The 1,833-nt window shown below is 37.5% G+C and overlaps 1 protein-coding gene across 1 annotated transcript; it reads left to right on the plus strand.

Annotated features, from left to right (window-relative positions):
- The first annotated feature begins 846 nt into the window (after nucleotides 1–846).
- Nucleotides 847–1,826, plus strand: LOC103522732 (coiled-coil domain-containing protein 137-like). The gene is made up of 2 exons (XM_008487826.3): nucleotides 847–1,054; nucleotides 1,422–1,826. The coding sequence occupies exons 1-2, from the start codon at nucleotides 911–913 to the stop codon at nucleotides 1,644–1,646; spliced, it is 369 nt and encodes a 122-aa protein (XP_008486048.1). The 5' UTR covers nucleotides 847–910; the 3' UTR covers nucleotides 1,647–1,826.
- Nucleotides 1,827–1,833: the final 7 nt, after the last annotated feature.

Raw genomic sequence — 1,833 nt, forward strand, 5'->3', positions numbered from 1 at the left:
GAGTACAATCCGCGATCATTTATTTAACCACGCAGATTGCTAGAAAACACATGGTGCTCACAAGCTAATTATACAAAAACATCTGCAAAACATAGGTACCAATTTCAACTCCAAGTCTCATATTATTGGCAAAAAAGTGGAAAAAATTGTGATCATGTCTTTGAATGGTTGCCAAAACTCACAATTATTTTCACATTTTTGCAGCAGAAAAGTAAAGAGCAAGCGCGTTACCACTGGACCAACCGTGCCCCCAATACATAGTTGAAAGGTACCCAAAATTACACCAAATGGATCATCATATTGTAAGCCATACAATATACAATACATACTTGGTTTAGCTAAATTCTTATTGCAATAATACAAATAAATGAACCTTTTCCTTTTCATCTATTGTCCAGATATTACAAGAGAGCACCTGACAAAGTTCACCGTAGCTCCTCCATCTACAAAAAGCACCAAGGCCCAGAACAATCTAGAAGAGCAAGCCAGACAAGTCAAACAACAGAAACTACTCAGAGAATTAAGCAATGAATATCCCAGTATGAACATCAAATCTACTGATAAAAAACTGCTGGCTCTTTTGCGACGGGATGGACCCCCCCTCAGAACGATCCTGTATAAGTGTCTATTATTATCTTGCATTAGTCATACCTAATATCATGTATTGTTAGAGGGTGATGGTGGGTAGTCATGGGTAATTATTGTGAAAGTACCTACCCATGACTAAGCTACATATGTAGGTACGTATGACTGATTGAAAGTACGTACCTATGACTGAATGTGTCATATTAATATTAGAATAAATTTGGTAAAAAAAAAAAAAAAAAAAAAAAACGCAAGAAAAGCAAAGAGACCAGCCAAGAAGAATGTGAACCCAAATAAAAGGCTCAACAAAAGAGAAAAGGACAAGATGAAGCATAAATTGAAACAGAAGGAAAAGGACGAGGAGAGAGATTTGTCAGCTCCTGTCTATGACAAGGTGCAGTTTGGAGAGATTGTTCATGCTCCTCCCAAGTTTTCCAAGAGACCAAGAAATACTCAGGTTGAGTCTAAGGTAAGAACAAAAGCAAGCATGATAAGTACCTATACAAGTAGTTTTATTATTATTATTATTATTTACCTATTATTTTTATAGTGTAAATAATAGGTAGGTACCTATTAAGAGATAAAGTCTTAGCTGCTTATGTTTAGGGAAATGAGTTAATTTTGTGGATCTACATGTTCTTAATTAAATTCAATTGAACATATATGTATGTACATAGCTCTAAAACACTGGATAAATTCAAGTAGGTATGTACTTAAGTAATAAGTAGACAGAGAGAAGCTAACAAAATCTCTGATTCAGCATAAAGTTTATCTATCTTCAATCCATGATTCAATTTTAAGGCCTCAATTCGCCCCCTTTCTTTCTCTATTTCCAGCCTGGTAAAAAGAGTCAAAACCTCCTTCTTGCCTCCATTCTGAATCCTGGCCTGAAATCCGCTCAGCCTGCCCCAAGGAAATTCGACTACACCCCTGATCTCACTGGAAAGCGGAAAGCTCTGTCTGTAGCCGACAGGAGGAGATTGGATAAGGAGCAGGCCAGTGCTATTGCTGCGTATAAGAAACTGAAGGCAGACAAATGGAAGGCCAGTCAAGGGAAATAGGTCCAAGTTTTCCCCTGGTCTACAGTGTGCTGACTTGAAGTGAGTCAAGGAAAATAGGACCAAGTAACCCTCGGTCGACAGTCGTGCTGACTTTATGTTGTCTAGAGCAGGGTGTTGAGTTGGAGTTCTAATGTAGTAAGAAAAGATCACTTTGAAAATAGAACATTGGAACGAATTTATTTTGTGT

This window comes from Diaphorina citri, unplaced genomic scaffold, assembly GCF_000475195.1.
Source record: "Diaphorina citri unplaced genomic scaffold, Diaci psyllid genome assembly version 1.1 scaffold10745, whole genome shotgun sequence".
In the NCBI taxonomy this organism is placed as follows: Eukaryota; Metazoa; Arthropoda; class Insecta; order Hemiptera; family Psyllidae; genus Diaphorina; species Diaphorina citri.

What these genes read in the sequence shown, in the direction of transcription:
- LOC103522732 (XM_008487826.3), top strand. Translation starts at nt 911, where the DNA reads ATGAAGCATAAATTGAAACAGAAGGAAAAGGACGAGGAGAGAGATTTG. An exon ending in ATACTCAGGTTGAGTCTAAG is followed by an intron (nt 1,055 to 1,421) that starts GTAAGAACAAAA and finishes CTCTATTTCCAG; the next exon opens with CCTGGTAAAAAGAGTCAAAA.